Here is a 16,032-nt window from a genome sequence, read left to right on the forward strand (position 1 = left end):
AGATGCAGTTCTTGAACTTGTTAAAAAGCACAAGGAGAAAAAACATTGTATTTACTTAATTTTGTTAGCATTCTTTGACTTTCTTTGGTTTTTAAAGGGGAAAAAATTTTTTCTCACTGTCATGTTGACTTAGATATATATGAATTTTTAAAAAATATGAATTGTTCTTCTGTAAAACCAAAGTCATATACAGCTCTGATGGCTTGAGGATGAACTATCTCTTTAAAGTTTAATATACACTAACATTCAAGGGTTTGCCCTCAGGAGGATTTTTTAAAAAGAAATTCATACTTTTATTTAGTATAGATGCAATAAAGTGTTTAAAGAGGTGACAGTCATGGCATTACAAAATATTTGAATTTTTTAAATAAAATCATCAAAGCATCCTGAAAAAAAAATGTATCATGGTTTTCACAAATATAATGAGAAGCAAAGCTGTTATCAACATTGAAAGTAATAAGAAATGTTTTTTGAGCTCCAAATCGGCATATTAGAATGATTTCTGATCTGAATATACATGTGACAGTATCAGTATGTTTTGAAATATATAAAGATAGAAAATAGTTAATTAAATTTTTTATATATTAGCATTTTTGTGTTTGATTTAACACTTTATTTGTATTCAGTTTTTTTCCCCAAGGTCCACTTATAATCTTATAATGTATTTTTGTGCAAATTATTTGTCTATTTTTCTGTTCTCCCTTTAAGAAGCATCCCATTCTATTTCTTTTGAAATGTCTGCTTGCAGACAAGGTTCTGATCAGATCAGATTTTTGTGATTCTGTTTGTGATTCACAGAAAATTACTGACTTTGCAGCTTTAATCAACATCACCTGGTAATCAGTGGGAATTTGGTTTGGAAATGATATACTATCAGTCCCTTCAGTTGTCTGTGCAGTTACGTAGTCCAGCAGTGATCTCACTGTGACACAGCTTACCAATCAGAATGACAGGAAGGTTGCCAGAAACATCTAGACTGACAAAAACAAAGTTCATCAAGTCAACTGTTGCACTAACATTGCCTACAAACACTAAACTCCAATAACACAAGGACACAGACAGACATACGCTCAGTGTCATCAACAGTACACAGTAGTCTGATGAGCTCATTTCTAAATATACATCACTGAGGGCCAATGACCCCCAGCAGCTGTGAATGGCCTGAGAAGACATGAGCTTTAAAAGGAAGAGAATGCATTGTGACCCTGAGAGAGATTCAGCTGCCTGGCTTATCACTCAACCTTTGTGACAGATAAGGTTGAATGCTGAAAGAGTAGCGCAACCACTGGCCACAAATGCCAAAAAGCACAATGTCTCGGCCTTTTAAATGTGGCAACACAGTAAATCACATCATGGGTCGAGTCACAGCTTAACCGATCATTCAGTTTGCTTGACTGCTGGTTTCCATAAACAGATGTCACAAAACATCATTTGTAATGTCTAAAGTGTTTGATTGAGAGTAGAAACTGGTGGAAATGGATGGTAGAGTAAACAAATTAACCATTCATACATCACTTTTGTCCACATCTGAATTGAAAGGATGTTGGAAAATAGTATCCAGTAAATGGTTGTTTTATATGACTTTTAATGCTTAAATCCTGTAAATTGGAACAAGAATTTGTGTTGGAATAAAAGCAGTCTAGCACTGTACCATTGGTTGTTAAATATGGTTGGTATTTGTGTTTTAGATGACTCTTTGACCCCTTTGTTAGGTTAAATATGTTCCATGTGACTTGTGTCATGACAGGAACAGGGTGGAGTACAGTTAAGGCTTCCCCGTGGCAATTGGTACATTCCAAAATCACATTTGGTCTCTTGATGTTCCCCTTTCAATAAAAGGGGATTTGACATTCCAAACATTCTGCCAGGGTCCCTTTGATTGAATTATAAAATTAAGTTACCATGCTGCAGTTATCATCATGTTCTGCCAAAGCTTCCATATGGGAGAACCATTAGCTGAGGGGATGATGCTCTGTGTTTTTAACCTTGAAGATGTGATTATGGCTGTCTCTACTTCTCTATGCTGGTCTTTTTCAATTTAGTCGAACAATTGTTACAAATTTCAGAACTATGCACATATAAAATGAATGTGTGAGCACATTGATAGGAACACAACAGTCCGTCACATCGAGAGGGGAACCCAAATGATTTCAGATCCATATTAGATTTTCAGCACTGGGATGTTGATACCAGATGTGTGAAATGCAGATGTTTTTTTTTTTTTACTGAAAGAACTTTCTTGTTTTCTCTACCTTTTGATGTTTCTTCACAGTTCAATTTTGTGGGAAGAATCCTGGGGCCCCGGGGCCTGACAGCCAAGCAACTGGAGGCAGAGACCGGTTGCAAGATCATGGTGCGAGGCAAAGGCTCCATGAGAGACAAGAAGAAGGTAATTTTTTTTTGCATACTTTACTGTGTATTTTCCTTTTATTTTCTTCCTTTATTATCTACATTTCTACTTTTTAATATTTTTGTTTCTCTTTTCTGTTTAGTTTCTTTTTCTTTTCTTTTACTCTTTCATTCTTTTACTTTAGTTTCCTTTGCTTTTTAAAAATGTATTTTCTCCTTGTCTTTCTTTCTTTCTTTTCTTCCATAGATTGAAGGGCTTGTAGACGTGTTTTTACTACATGTATTTTTTAGCGAGGAAGTCCATATACTATATGCACCAAAACATAACTAATAGATGTCAAATGGAAAGAGAGTCAAGAGGCAAAACCCAGGTGGTTCCATTTTAAGGGAAATCCTGACTGAGTCTGCGTTGCCTTCCCGAGTGTAGAACTGAGGCAGATGATTTTTCTGCCTGAGACAGAGGAAAAATTACTCAAATTAAAATGAAAATGGGCGCTGTTAGAGAAAGGAGAATGCTCTGTTTCTCAAGCTCAGTGAATAAGGTTTCAGTTCCTTGTCTCATCCTTCACCATTTAGTCTGAGTTTTCAGATTAGAGTTCAATTTGGGCTTGTTGCAAATATCCAGTACTTTAAACCAACAAAAACAAAAACAAAGCAAATAATGCTACTGAAAACTGTTATGCTTTAATGGCATCTATGCCTTGTAAAGATATTTGATGGCAGACTATTTGGTTTTAACATGGTATATATAGACATTAGCAACTATGAACTACTGTCTTGAGTTCTGGCCTGTTTCCACAGAAACATCAGGACTGTCTCCTTTTTGCATAATTGAAATCACTCAAAAACCTATTGTTTTATCAGTTTAAGACTTTCGAGGATCTGTGTTAATTCCTCACCGCACAACCTCCAGTTCCTACCCAAGCATGCAAATGAAACATCAAGTGCATACACGGTAAAATATTGTGTAAGAGGCTTTGATGAGATTCAGATTGATGGGAATTAATGGAACACATTAAACTGACATGCCTCAAGCAAAGTGCCATTCTCTCACTTTATTGCACAACCTATGTTTATCACACACGGGATGCTTATGAAGGCTGTTTCGTTGGTCAAGACAGAAAAACAGACTGTTGGCTCAGCATTCTTAGCAAGACGAGGTGTTGCACATCTAGGAAGAACAGAATAGACAACTGAAATCGAAAGTTTTTAAACCTCAGCTGTTTCCTCAAGTTCAACATCATTGTTTTCTGACAGCAGCCACTAGGCCTTATGCTTTTCAAAACACTCTTGTCATAATTGCATGTCAAAATTAAATCCGTGCAGAGTGTTTTTGAAGATGCAAAATTGATAGATAGATTTTGAAACCATCAAGACCTGTGTTCTGCAAACACAATTTCTGAATTAACTACTGTGACAGCAGAGCAAAACGTGTGCATTAATCCTGTAAAATATATGACAATCAAGGAAGAGAGAGAAATAAGAAAAGTTACAGCCAGGGACAAATAAATCAGGCATCAATAGGAAATGGCATTTGCATCTGTTCTTTCTCCCTAAATTGGATTTACTGTCACATTTCCTGGAATAAACACACAATAGGCTTAGGTTTTTGGGTTGTGAAAAGTATTGACCATTTTATTTTAATTTTTCTTTCTGCGGAAGATAAAAAGATAAGCATAGCAGAATGTACTATTTAGTACAGTACTTGGTCCCCTTCCAAAACAAACATAAAAGCAACATTAAAGTAATTAAAGTAGTGCACAAGACTTGTACACTATGTTTCAAGCCATTTAATAACTTCATGTGAGATACATACTGACATTTAAGTTCTTATTCACTGAAAATATCATGGTCATCATTCTAAGATGTTAGATGTTCTCCTAATAATAACTCCTTTTGTATTCCACAGAAGGAAGAAAGTCATACTGATCTCAAAACCCATGACATTAAGTAAATGGTGACATGTTTTTTTTTTTTTGTGTCAATTATTCCTATAGCAAACTGCTATGTTTATAATATCACATGATGAAACAGGGAAAGTCAGTTCAGATAAAACTCAAATATAGACCAAAATATGCCATTAAGTGCACAAATCCTGAGAAAGCTTGCTAAAATCATGCAGGTGATGTTATTTTTTTTGTAATTTATAGCTTTTGTTAGATTGGCCTTTTACATTCACTGTTGATCTATAGCTGTTATAGTTATGGACATCATGCAAGCAACTTTTTCACACTTTGCTGTGTTGTGCTCAAACTTGCCTACCCACATAAAAAGTAGGCCAGAAGAAAACCTCTCTGCATTGTGCTGTTGCTTAGACTGTTTCGGAGTCAAAATTATAGGTATTATTATCACATAACCAGCTGTGCACTAGACTGCTGCCTTATCGGATGCACATATTTGATCATATAATTACTCTATTCTGAGGAGGAGGCAGCCACTCATTAGCAAATACAACGCTACCAACTGTGATCTGAGACTAGTGTCCTCGGTCAAGGATGTGGCTGGGATGTCTATGTCTTTGTTTCTCTCATTTAGACTTTACCCTTGAGGCCAAGGCGATGTCTGCGATTGCTTGAAGCGGGATCCTCAGAAGGCAGTGAACGAATTCACAGTAATTGATTGTTCTGTAGGTCGTAAACATAAGCCCCGCTGTGATGAAAACCCAGCAGGAGACAATGCATTCAATAAGGCTCAATGCTTGGGCCATTTCTATGGCAACCGGCTTGTCACTGCTGTTGGCCGTCTGAACCCTGAGATAAATTGACAGTCACTTGTCTCCAAGCTAACTGTCGCTACGTGTCTGTTGGTGTTTGGTGTCCATGTGTTCAAGAGTCTAGAAAAGTTTCCATGGAAACTATGCGCTATGTAGTCACAGGAAGTGATCTGAATGCTCATAGGCAATCGATCCAGAGTCTTAAAAATGTCCCTGGAAAATACTTTTGAGAAACACTTTCTTGGAAATGTGGCCTGGTGGGTTGTACACATACTTTTACATGTCTTCCAGTGGCGCTTATGTGAGAGACTCAAGTTAGAGTAATTTCCCAAACCCACCCACCCCTCTTATTCATTCACCAGTCATTTCCTGTCTCCTCTCTTTATTTTTAGCCTTTTCGTCATTTTAAAATCCTGTATAGACTCAAAAACACCCCTGGGTTTCTATTAATTGTACAGTTGGGGTTGTCTGTCTGTCTGTCTGTCTATCTATTGTTATATCATTCTATTTTTCTATCTATTGTTCTGTTGTTCTATCTATCTATCTATCTCTGGATCTATCTATCTATCTATCAATCATTCTATCATTTCATCTATTGTTCCATCTATCTATCTATCTATCTATCTATCTATCTATCTATCTATCTATCTATCTATCTATCTATCTATCTATCTATCTATCTATCTATCTGTCTGTCTGTCTGTCTGTCTGTCTGTCTGTCTGTCTGTCTGTCTGTCTGTCTGTCTGTCTGTCTGTCTGTCTATCTATCTATCTATCTATCTATCTATCTATCTATCTATCGTTCTATCATTTCATCTATCTATCTATCTATCTATCTATCTATCTATCATTCTATCTATCGTTCTATCTATCTATCTATCGTTCTATCTATCTATCTATCGTTCTATCTATCTATCTATCTATCTATCTATCTATCTATCTATCTATCTATCTATCTATCTATCTATCTATCTATCTATCTATCTATCTATCTATCTATCTATCTATCTATCGTTCTATCATTTCATCTATCTATCTATCTATCTATCTATCTATCTATCTATCTATCTATCTATCTATCTATCTATCTATCTATCTATCTATCTATCTATCTATCTATCTATCATTCTATCATTTCATCTATTGTTCTGTCTATCTGTCTGTCTATCTATCTATCTATCTATCTATCTATCTATCTATCTATCTATCTATCTATCGTTCTATCATTTCATCTATCTATCTATCTATCTATCTATCTATCTATCTATCTATCTATCTATCTATCTATCTATCTATCTATCTATCTATCTATCTATCGTTCTATCTATCTATCTATCGTTCTATCTATCTATCTATCTATCTATCTATCTATCTATCTATCTATCTATCTATCTATCTATCTATCTATCTATCTATCTATCTATCTATCTATCATTCTATCATTTAATCTATCTATCTATCTATCTATCTATCTATCTATCTATCTATCTATCTATCTATCTATCTATCTATCTGTCTATCTATCTATCTATCTATCTATCTATCTATCTATCTATCTATCTATCTATCTATCTATCGTTCTATCGTTCTATCATTCTATCTATCGTTCTATCATTTCATCTATCTATCTATCTATCTATCTATCTATCTATCTATCTATCTATCTATCTATCTATCTATCTATCTATCTATCTATCTATCTATCGTTCTATCGTTCTATCATTTCATCTATCTATCTATCTATCTATCTATCTATCTATCTATCTATCTATCTATCTATCTATCTATCTATCATTCTATCTATCATTCTATCTATCGTTCTATCTATCTATCTATCTATCTATCTATCTATCTATCTATCTATCGTTCTATCATTTCATCTATCTATCTATCTATCTATCTATCTATCTATCTATCTATCTATCTATCTATCTATCTATCTATCATTCTATCATTTCATCTATCTATCTATCTATCTATCTATCTATCTATCTATCTATCTATCTATCTATCTATCTATCTATCGTTCTATCGTTCTATCATTTCATCTATCTATCTATCTATCTGTCTGTCTGTCTGTCTGTCTGTCTGTCTGTCTGTCTATCGTTCTGTATGTCATTCTGTTTTTCACTCTAACACTGTCTGTTTTTCTCTGTTATTTATTTTATTGGTCGGTCTATCAGTCAGTTCTGTCTATCTTCTTGTCTATCTTCAGTCTATTGTTATATCCTTATGTCTATCATACTATGTATCTGCCTGTCATTGTTTTTCTGTCTACCTATCTATCATTATCTATCTGTCTACCGTTCTATCTATTGATCAGTGTAGTTCTTGATCTTACTGTCTATCTTAACAATTGTTTTTCTACTTTAAAAAATTTTTTTACCTAAAAGACTATACATTTCACTTATTTTTTTTTACTTGTATTCAAATTTTAAATTGCAATTTTGTATTTTATTTGATGCCTCGCTTCAAATTCAGGAATTGAGTTGGTGCAGAGCCCTGGTTTTTAAATAGGTCTTATGTTTTCTGTGAACAGGAAGAGCAAAACAGAGGAAAGCCCAACTGGGAACACCTGAACGAAGAACTGCACGTCCTCATCACTGTGGAAGACTCTCAGAACCGTGCTGAGATCAAACTCAAGAGAGCCGCCGAGGAGGTCAAGAAACTGCTAATCCCTGCGGTGAGCCATTTGTTTCTCTGTTCTCCTGACTTCATACAAAGATGAGGTTTTAAAAGAAATGTGTTGAGTGGCAAATTCACATTGATTCTCCTCAACAAGCAAGACTCATGGAAATGCTGCTTAGTCACTGATGAATGTATTTACTCTAAGGAGAACGTGCTTAACTGAAAGAGCTGCGCTCAGCAGGTCTTCTGCTTCCCTGCTAGTCGCTCTGCATCCACAGACAGGTAGATGTGAGCAGGAAGCAGAGAACAGGGTTGTTTGCCTCCATGAGAATAAGTTTGGAGCCCCTGAGCACACATGATCCCAGATGTGCAAAGGTGAGCACCATGGGCAGTTTTTAATTATCTTATAAATTAATGAGGAGCACAGGACTGAAGGGTCAAGACTCAAAAGAAAAAGTCTCACCATTGCTCTGGGATGCGGAGCTGAATGCCAATTAACCTTTGGGTCTAAAGGAAGTGACAGCAGGTTAGGAGGAAGTGCCATTAGAAGCCTCGTGAGGTTTGAGAGAAATTTTCTTTTTCTCTAGTGTTTTCTACAATTTCTTTCTTTTTTGTTTTTCATTATAATATACCTATGAAGGCAGACATAGAAATTTAGCAATATTCTTGCATCAGAGTTATCTAATTTAGGGAGAATACTGTAAAATGTCAAGAAGAACAAGTCACTTTTTTAGGATTTTAGACTAAAATATAATTATTAAAAGTTAAACAAGGACTGAATTCTAAATTGGACCTATTTGTTAATATGGGGTCTTTGTCCTGATTTAGCTTTTTCGCATGACATCACCAAGCCTCCTTATCTTTTTTATTTTTTATTTTTTTTCTCCATCAAGTAAAGACATAATTAAGTCAATTACTGTTGCATAAAATATAGTACAGCCCTACATTTTTTATTCTTTGTTGAATACCCGGAAAACAGGTTGCATACTACTTTTTTTCTTCTATTTTGGATTTTGAATCAGTGTTGTTAATATTAACTAAAGCTAAAACTGCTATTAAAACAGTAATTAAAGCTGAAATAAAATATAAATATTGGAGGGAAATACTAATATTTAAAAATGTTGCCTGGGCAACTACAACTGAGTTTAAGCTGAAATATAGAAATATAAAAAAAAAATGTATAAAGTTACTTAAATGTAAATTAAAATTAAAAATAGTAAGAAATGCTGTAATAGAATATAAAAATATACTAAAATAACACTGTTGCGAAAGTCGTTTTGTGTGCAATGAAGAAAAAACTTTCTTGATTCTGTGGTATTTCATATTGTGAACAACAGCTATTTAACATAAAAAAGCAGGATATAATTAGTAGCGGATGGAATTTGGGAAATTTGTGTAATTGTGTATGGTAATCCCTTCTGCTCTGTCAAAGAGAGAGGGCTTCTGGACTCCCTGTGGTGCTACCATGGTAACCCTCTGGGATGCACTGATCCTTGATTGACAGTTGTGCTCTTTCTCTGCAATGGAGTCCTGAATGGGGAATAAGCTCTTTAGAAAGTTTAGCGCTGTTTACTCCAGGAAGCTCCCGTCTTGAAGGTAAACCCACTGCGATTGTGTTTGTCTTCATCAAACCATTCAAGGGAAGAGTATTCAGCTCTTTTTCTTTGTCATTGCCCACTTATTAAAAGGTCTGAGAAATAACTTTTTGTAATAGAATGTTGTCCGAAGAAAATGTTTTGACATTTATTTTTAATTCAGGTCTGTTCTAGTCAATGTCATGCGCTGTGATGCCACTGAAGACTCTTTCTTCTCGATAGTCATTTTATAAAAACATTGAACGTTTCACCACCAGTGTAGAAAAACATTCTTGTAGTGTCTGATTTTGAGCTCAATGCCCTAAATATTCAGAAAACAATTCTTCCCCTCAGAGACTATAATCGGTAGTCTTTCTAACATTGTTTCTTTCCTAAAATGAGTGGTGACTAAACTAAATCATCTTGTATTGCCAGTTTATGAAAAGATAATTTATAGTATATAGTTTTAAAAAGGTTTGGCTTTTCCACTTTTTTTCTACTGCTTTTCCTCTTGAAAGCTAATGGGAGAGAAGTGGATTTCGCTAGAATAATTCACATTTTTAAGCTGTTGTTGTCAAATTCAACTCATCCTTCATTGCAAGTTTAAATTGATTATTTGTAAATGTATTTTACGTGGTTGATATGCACTAGCGTCAGGCATTTGGCTGGCAGCTCTCAGCAAAGTATGCAGCCTCCTGCTGTTCACAATAATATCCAAAGGCTTCATTACTTTTCCAATTGTTCATTGTTTTACTGGATAAAAAATAACAACAGCAACAACCACATTTTTACTCAAAATTACTTTCTGGTAATATTTCAAGAGCTTTTCAGAACTAAATTAATTGTAAGTAAAAAAAAAAAAAAAAAAATAGGCTTTAGGCTTCCTCATATGCATATCCCGGTTTTTCCAAGACTTGGGGAATCCTGGATCTTTGGGAATAACAGAACAAACAAAATGGATCAAACAGGTCCCCTGGAAGTTTGCTGAGGCTCTCTTGTGGGTTTAAGCCCCTTAGTTAAGAGCCACCAGTTTATATGAACCACTTCATCACAAACTGACAAAACTATGTCCACTTCAGGGGAAGTGAACTGTATAAGGGGGAAACCGCTTGTAGAATGAGCTGTTGCAAAACGGAGAATGCTGTGAGGCGTTGATCTCAGCACCCGCTGTTGAGTAATGCAATCTGTTTCTTTAACCTCCTGCTCTTTGGGCCAGGCTTGTTTTAACAGTGGCAGAGTGAATCATCTGCTAGCTGTTAGCAAGTGTGAAACATTAGCTTCCCTGCACCACTGCACTGCCTCCTCCTAAAACATTTTAGCAGAAAATGTGAAGTTGAGCTTTATTAAGTAAGCTAATAAGTGATAAGTTATTACTAACAACTTTAACTTAAAATATATATATATATATGTGTGTGTGTGTGTGTGTGTGTGTGTGTGTACAGGCCGAAGGTGAAGACAGCTTGAAAAAGATGCAGCTGATGGAGCTGGCCATTCTCAACGGCACTTACAGAGACGCCAATGTCAAGTCACGTAAGAATGACATCTTCAAACATCGACCTGTGTTTATCTGTGCATTTTCTCTTCCCCTTAAATATCCATCTCTTTATATAAAACTCTCTATCTCTTTTTTTAAAAAAAAGAGTTTATTTGGCTTTTACACACAACTCGCCTTGTTTGTGATTTTTAGCTTTATGTTTATAGAGCTTGGAAAACAATTGCAGCGATATATTGATATTTGTCAACATTCTGGTTAGAGATTTGTTTAAAACCCAGGCATGTTAAACCTGTTATAACTTCAGTTAGTTCAACCCAAGCAATTTAACATATATCTTACAGAAAGTCTTAGTAGATCTTAGTGGATCATTTCAGTTTTAGTCATTTTTGTGAGCTTTATTAAAAGAATGCTTGAATATTGATTATAATAGACTGTAATAGAAACTTCAATAATTTATTTTGTGGCCATGCAAGCACTATCCATGTGCACAGTGCAAACTTATTGTTTATTTTTGTGTGAAAATATTTGCATAGACAGCTAGTTTACTTTTTGAAATGATTGATTAGCCCCTCAATTTCTCTTCCCCTCACATCTTTGTGTATTTGCACTTGTGCATCTTGTCTTTCTTTTAGCAGCCTTAGCCTTCTCCCTGGCCGCCACAGCACAAGCTCCCCGTATGATCACCGGCCACTCCCCGGTGATGCCTCATGCGGCACTGCGTACCCCTGCCCCCGGCGCACCCACCCTCATGCCACTCATCCGACAGATCCAGACCTCTGCCATCATGCCCACAGGCACACCCCACCACACCCTCTTACCCCAGACCCCCGAGTCAGGCATCATCTATGCACCCTACGATTACCAGTACACCTTCGCACCAACCTCCATTCTTGAATATCCTATTGACTCAAGTGGTGTTTTAGGTAAGAGTTTTGATGATTTTGTTGTCTTTAAAGGTGTTTTGTACAGATTATGCATTTAACACGATTTGGAGTTAGGGATTGGCAGTATGATATATTTAATTTAACTTATTATTATTATTATATATAATAACAAATTATTATAATTTCTTTTTAATTAATGTTAATATATTCCTTTCTTATTTTATAATATATAAAAATATAATATTAAAATTAATGTATGTGTGTGTTCTGTTTTTAATGTTATATATACTTATAAAACACACACACACATACACATATATATATGAAGAGTTCAGATGCAAAAGCCTCTAAATCTGAAATTTTCATCTAAAATTAGGATTTTTATTAAGCTCCTAATGCATAGGTTGAGTCATTTTACTTTAGTGGCAATGTGCAGGTCCTTTTCCAGGCTATTAAAGTGAAATAACTGAACATAAATATAGAAACTTGATAAAAATCCTAATTTTAGATGAAAATTTCAGATGGCATTTAGAGGCTTCTGCATCTGAACTCCTCATATATAGTCAAAATATTAGTTTTGTTATCATTTAAATTAGACTAACTCCTTCATTCTGTCTTGTCCTTGTAGGTATGGCTTTCCCGACAAAAGGCTAGTAATGCTCAGGGGTTTAACACAGTCCTCAGCCCATACGAGTGTTAAAAATGCTTGGCTTTACAGCTGCCTTGGAACAAAAAAAAAGACAAAAGAGCAAACGAAGAAACTGATTTTTATAAGAAACAAAAGACTAAACATCATAACTACTCATGTTTACACTGGTCTTAACTGTTCTGTTGACTTATACATAGATTAAAAATTGATATTTTCAGGTAAATACTGATAATTAAGCCTTATTACATTCCTCTGTTTGAAAGGTAATCTATATTTGTTTAGCTTGTAATATTTCTATTATTTTTACTTGGAACTGGATCTTAGATATTTAGAGAGTGATCAGTATTATTGCTAATATAACATGCTTGTGAAAATCTTCCTCCATGAAATAGCCTGTAGTGAATTCATATTATCTGAAGCATCTGGTGTGTTGAGCGGAATACAGGGAATCTATAGTCAATGTATAAATTAATCAGTGAAAGTTTAATAGAAATGCAGAAATTGAGAAATGGCTACAGCATGTGATGTGATTTCACTATAACAGGGCCCTGGAGAAACGGTCAATTTTGCCTTGTAATTTGGTCTTATAAGCCTTGATTGTGAAACAATGTTGTGTGAAATGTAGTTTTAATGTATTTTGATGATGAATAATCTGTTAATTCTTGTTTTATTGGCAATGTTGCGCTTTGAGCAGGTGCAGTGACTACTAAAGTACGAAGGCAGGATATGCGCGTCCATCCTTACCAAAGGGTAGTGACCGCAGAACGAGGTTAGTTTAGCTCTAGTGTTCAAACTCTGCTCTGTGTGTGTGTGTGTGTGTGTGAACTTTAGTATGCTTTTCATTGCATCTCACTCAATACAAAGAGAGGAAATGTTTTAGTCACTTCTAACCTGCCGAACAAAAAAGCATCATTTGAGATTTCAGTGTTGCTGTTATAAAGTATAGTACGTGCCAGTCATACTGTGCAGGGTTCATTTACACACTAAACCTGCCAGCCTAGAAACTGTAGGTGTTTTCAGCTTACTTGATTTATATTTTGAGAATGTTCTCGGGGTCAATAAAGCAAAGGTTAAAAAATAGAATACTGTTAAAAAAAGGAGTTGGCAGTAGGTTTTAACATCAAACAGTAGGTTTTAAAAAACCTGTGATGACAACATTCCAAGCTCTGAGATTTAAGTGTTGTTCATCTAGTGAGTTGCTAAGACAGCATCCAAACTACCATGGAACTTTTAATGTACACTCTATATAAACAACACAGAACGTAAATGGCGCTCTGAGGGAGGGAACAGGAGACCCAACTTAAATTCCAGTTTGAGGTTAGCATGTTGCTAAACTAATTAGCATGAAGATACATAGAACACACTGGATGAAGTGTACATTATAAACATGCCTCTATAGGCAGTTCACCAGGTTTTGGAACAGACTATTAATATAATCTGATAACTTCAGCACTTAAAATGCATTGTATTTTGAGACAAGCATGACCTAAAGCTTAGTGGACGTATGTAGATGAAAAACAGCTAGTGTGATAGTGTTAGAACCACTTTGGAGAACCTTTATGGAGCAAAATTGACTGTCCACTGTGCTCCATTACACTGATGACGTAATGATGGCCTTCACGCTCATAGTCAATGAAGGGTAATGGAGCTCACCTGTTTGTTTGCTTCTGTTGATTCCTTCATTCGTCATTCCTTTCATATCCTTTCTAAGTTTTAGAGTGTTTTCAGATAATTTAATGTCACTTAAGTACATTAGTGTCCCATGTAAATCTACTTTCTTATTCTGATCCATTGAAACAGTGTTTCGGCAGCTTTCAAAGAAACAGTTTTGAGTTTTTACTTTCTGAATAATGGAACAACCTACAAGATTTAGGGTTTGGAGGAATTAGTCTCATCTGATATAATAAAAAACTTATTTATGGTTCAACCTGTCCAGACCAGCATAAATAAAGTTTAGAAGATGGGAGCAATGCTGGTTTCCCCCAATTTATGATACAGATGTATACTAAATCATTTTGAGAAAATGCAATACTGTATATTATTTCAGGCCTGTTATAAGCTGTTTCTAATTTCAGAAGAACTTCTGCAAAATTCTGATTTTACTTTCATAATTCATTCCTGAGTGATTGTACTGTCTGCAATCTTTTCTCATGTTACATATTTATACCTTTTTACTGCAGTTTTTATCCATAGATCAGTTGATAGTTGTCGTTTAGGTTAAAAGTAAGGATTTGGCTAGGGTCATTGAGCATATACATGACAAAATATTTCATATGCCTTTAATGGAAATAAACTGGATCTAAGGGAATTACAGCACCAGCTTCTAAAGTCTGCTATTAAGAAGCTGATTTAAACTCATATTACAAATACACGAATGTGCCAAAACTGTACATATTTAATAACTATGACTCCTGAAAAAACTGTAAACGTGAGAATCTACTGATCAATATAAGTTAATTTCACACCCGTAAGACTTTAACATAATTATCATAATTTAATAGACCAATACAACTGACCAGTTTAATGCATAACAATTGTGAAATTGCACAAAATGTCGAATCTATCTTGTCTGGCTTACTGACCACAGCCACAGAAAGATTCCTGAGCAAGGGAAAATGCTTTTAAAGGAAAGGCATTGAATGAAATATCCCAAGCACCAGGCTTGGACGGTGTCACATTAGATAGACTGGACGGTTATGAAGGTTAGGACTTGTTTGAGAGTGTAAGTCATCATATGCACTGCACATAAAAAAACGGTTACTTCCGCTCGGTGCATTATCAGAGCATTATAAAGAGGATTCGGAGTGCTTATGATCCCTTAAACTCCCCATTCAAGAAATTCCTCATCATAAAAATATGGCACAAATATTTTGCACTGAAGATTTTAAATCAACAGCTCATAGTCTGCGATACTCAGACAGAGCAAAGAAACGGCAAAACCTCATAAGATGTTTATCAACGCAGGACGGTCACACACTGTGGCGCCTGTTAGCACAAGTACAACAGATGAACTGAAGAAATATTCCATTTTTGGTTTGTTTGTTTCTTGTTTTGCAGTAAGCTTCTTTTCTCTCTCTCTCTCTCTCTCTCTCTCTCAAATGTATGGAAAAGAACATAGTTATTTTGTGTGATCTTTTTAAGATGAGTTTATGAAAGCTATATGTTTAACTATAAAGCAAGAACATTTATGAAATTCTATTGTATTTGTAAATGAATAGGGAAATTATACTAGTAAACATGTTAGAGAACAATACCATGTTATTTTTCCAGAAGGGGTACACTTTGTTTTTAGGGAGTCGTACCTATGACAGTCTTGATATTTTGTCTCATAAGTTATAGTCTTGAGAAACAAGTAGATTTGTCTTTCTAATTGTTTTCTTGTGTTTCCAGTGTTATTTTAGCCCTAAAATTTCAGCCTATATGCTTTAGTATCATTCTGTTGGATTAGCGTTCTGTATTTTTTTGTAAATAGTCCAGTTTTAAAGGCAATAAAGCTTGAGTTAAAAAACCACCAACCATTTTGTACTGTCTAGAAATCTTTTGATTTAGCCTGTGACTCTCTGGTTTTACTTCTCTTGTCACATCTCTGTAACTACTCATGAATCCATATCATCACTAGCAGCTTTGTGGCTTTGTATCGAAGCAGCACTCGAATGCTTAATAGCAGTCAGAAGATCGTTCCTCGATATATTAGTATCTTTTAATCCAGGATTGATGCCCTTTTTCCGTCAGTTTTTCCA

General features: G+C 35.1%; 1 protein-coding gene across 4 annotated transcripts in view; it reads left to right on the top strand.

The window, feature by feature from the left end:
- Positions 1-16,032, top strand: part of LOC128025437 (protein quaking-B) — a 35,103-nt gene that overhangs the window by 16,274 nt on the left and 2,797 nt on the right. The window contains exons 4-8 of one of the 4 annotated variants that reach the window (XR_008186157.1): positions 2,273-2,389; positions 7,602-7,745; positions 10,707-10,794; positions 11,395-11,682; positions 12,272-13,061. Coding sequence is in view for 2 of the 4 variants with exons in the window: in XM_052611808.1 (XP_052467768.1) it covers positions 2,273-2,389; positions 7,602-7,745; positions 10,707-10,794; positions 11,392-11,682; positions 12,987-13,061 (715 nt within the window). In the remaining 2 variants the exon portion in view is untranslated. Of the gene's footprint in view, positions 1-2,272; positions 2,390-7,601; positions 7,746-10,706; positions 10,795-11,391; positions 11,683-12,271; positions 13,062-16,032 lie in introns of all 4 variants that reach the window. The other 3 variants (XR_008186156.1, XM_052611809.1, XM_052611808.1) reach the window with 3 other exon arrangements.

This window comes from Carassius gibelio, chromosome A12 (assembly GCF_023724105.1).
Source record: "Carassius gibelio isolate Cgi1373 ecotype wild population from Czech Republic chromosome A12, carGib1.2-hapl.c, whole genome shotgun sequence".
NCBI classification, from domain to species: domain Eukaryota; kingdom Metazoa; phylum Chordata; class Actinopteri; order Cypriniformes; family Cyprinidae; genus Carassius; species Carassius gibelio.